We start from the raw sequence: 1,940 nt of genomic DNA on the forward strand, positions 1-1,940 counted from the left end.
TCAGCAGAGGGCTTAGTGTTTGCATCTCAAACTTGATCTCCTTCAGTGAGAACCAATTTCAAAGGTTGAGTTCATCTGAAGCATCTCTTTGACAAGTCAAGAATCTTAAATTAGGAAGGACGGCACTGTACCGTTTCATCCATGTGAATTCTCAACTGCTGCACGGCGTGAATTCATAACACACTTAAATGACACTTTTGACAGGAGCTGTTCAGACTGTGGAAGCACGAGTGTAAGCGTGTCATAGCCGATCGGTTCACCGTGTCTGCGGATGTGACCTGGTTTGACGAGGCTTTGGCAAGTCTGGTGGAAGGGGAGTTCGGTGACGAGGAAAAACTTTCTGTGGATTGTGGCATCGACGCGTACTTTGTGGATTTCTTGAGGGATGCCCCTGAAGCTACAGGTAAACATGCTAGAAACAGACTTTTGAATGTCGAAGGTGCGTTCCCCAAAGGGGTAGTTGAAGGCAGTTGCTGTTGTAGGGCCATCAAGTGGACTCCAGCTCACGGTGACAGTACACAAGACATGTCTGGACCTGCGCCATTCTCACCACTGTTCTCTTGGAGACCCTTGTGGCAGTGGGGGCGTCAGTCCACCTTCTGGGGCTCTTCCTCTTTCCCCGCCCCTCTGCTGTACCAAGCCTGACGGTCTTCTTCAGGAATTAATCTCTCTTAATAGCATGTGCAGAGCCTGTGAGAGGAAGGCGTGCCATCCTTGCTTCTAAGGAGCATCTGTCTGTACTTCTGTGAAGACAGATGTGTGTGTTCTTTTAGTACTGCCAGTATTCTTCACCAGCACCCTCATCTTCAGCAAAACTTTATTCCATCTGAAGACAGTAAGTGGGTTTAAGGCTGTCAAGTTTCGGAGTAGTAAACTGCACGAAAATAGCATGGGGCATATTAACTGTCAACAAATATTTATAGAATGGGTAGATAAAGATACATGCCCATGTAATTCAAAAGAGTAATTATTTTATGTAGATTAGCCTAGGATATTAAGGTGGGCTGTAGGGTGGTCCTGATTCAATGGCAGTATATTTGGGTGTTTTTTTTTCTTTTCGGTAGGATAGGATAAAAGAAAACCCAAAAGACCTTAGTCAAAGACTTTAACCTCTTCCATACTTATATTCACCTTAGCCTCTATCCTAGCCCTAACTTTAGTACTAACAATATGGACCCCCTACCAATGAAATCCACCAATCAACATAAATCTAAGTGTAAGTTTTGCCCTAGCAGTATCCAGTCTGACTATAATCTACTCAACAGATGTAGATTTGGGATAGAACTCTGTCCTACATTAGGTCGACAAATCTCTGGACTTTCAGGAACCTCATCCTCCTAATTTATGAATGTGGACTTATTCATATATCTATCATGTGGGGAGTGATTGAAACGTTACCTGAACAATGACTTGGGCAGTGTTGGAGGAACATAGGGAACAATAAAATCTACTCTCAACTTAGAAAACGTCTTTACAGAAATAGAAGAAAAAATAAAGCTTCATTGTTGAATAAGCATTAAACTAGAATGAAGTGTATCACAGGCAATCTTGTAAAGAGACAGCAGAGACCAAGAGCTGACCCTCATATAGATGAGTGGTTACAACCCATTGCATTCATGTGTAAGATAAAATTGCTAATTCTTCTTAGGATAAAGAATTTACAATGACAAGGTTTCTAAAGTGAATTCTGAAAGAATGAGGGAGGGGAGCCCCTCCCATGATTTTCAACGGGAAGAATTAATCCCTGGCTTCTAATTTGTCCTGGCAACATCATGTGGCCCATGGTGGCTGCCAAGGGCATGGTGACAAAAGCAAGGATGATGATTATGACTATTTGGGAGCACTCAGTTGTTGAAAACAAAAAGGAAAGCCCTTGAAGTTACAGGAGAAGACCACTGTACAGAACTGGAATTAAATGACCGATGGGAGGACACGTTTTT

The 1,940-nt window shown here is 42.8% G+C and overlaps 1 protein-coding gene across 1 annotated transcript in view; it reads left to right on the forward strand.

The window, feature by feature from the left end:
• Positions 1-1,940, forward strand: part of DNAH5 (dynein axonemal heavy chain 5) — a 290,518-nt gene that overhangs the window by 172,337 nt on the left and 116,241 nt on the right. Inside the window, exon 47 of the mRNA XM_013008527.2 lies at positions 205-403. Within this exon, the coding sequence (XP_012863981.1) occupies positions 205-403 (199 nt within the window). The remainder of the gene's footprint in view (positions 1-204; positions 404-1,940) is intronic.

Source organism: Echinops telfairi, unplaced genomic scaffold (assembly GCF_000313985.2).
Source record: "Echinops telfairi isolate 266 unplaced genomic scaffold, ASM31398v2 ScPeMD7_7469;HRSCAF=8507_1, whole genome shotgun sequence".
NCBI lineage: Eukaryota > Metazoa > Chordata > Mammalia > Afrosoricida > Tenrecidae > Echinops > Echinops telfairi.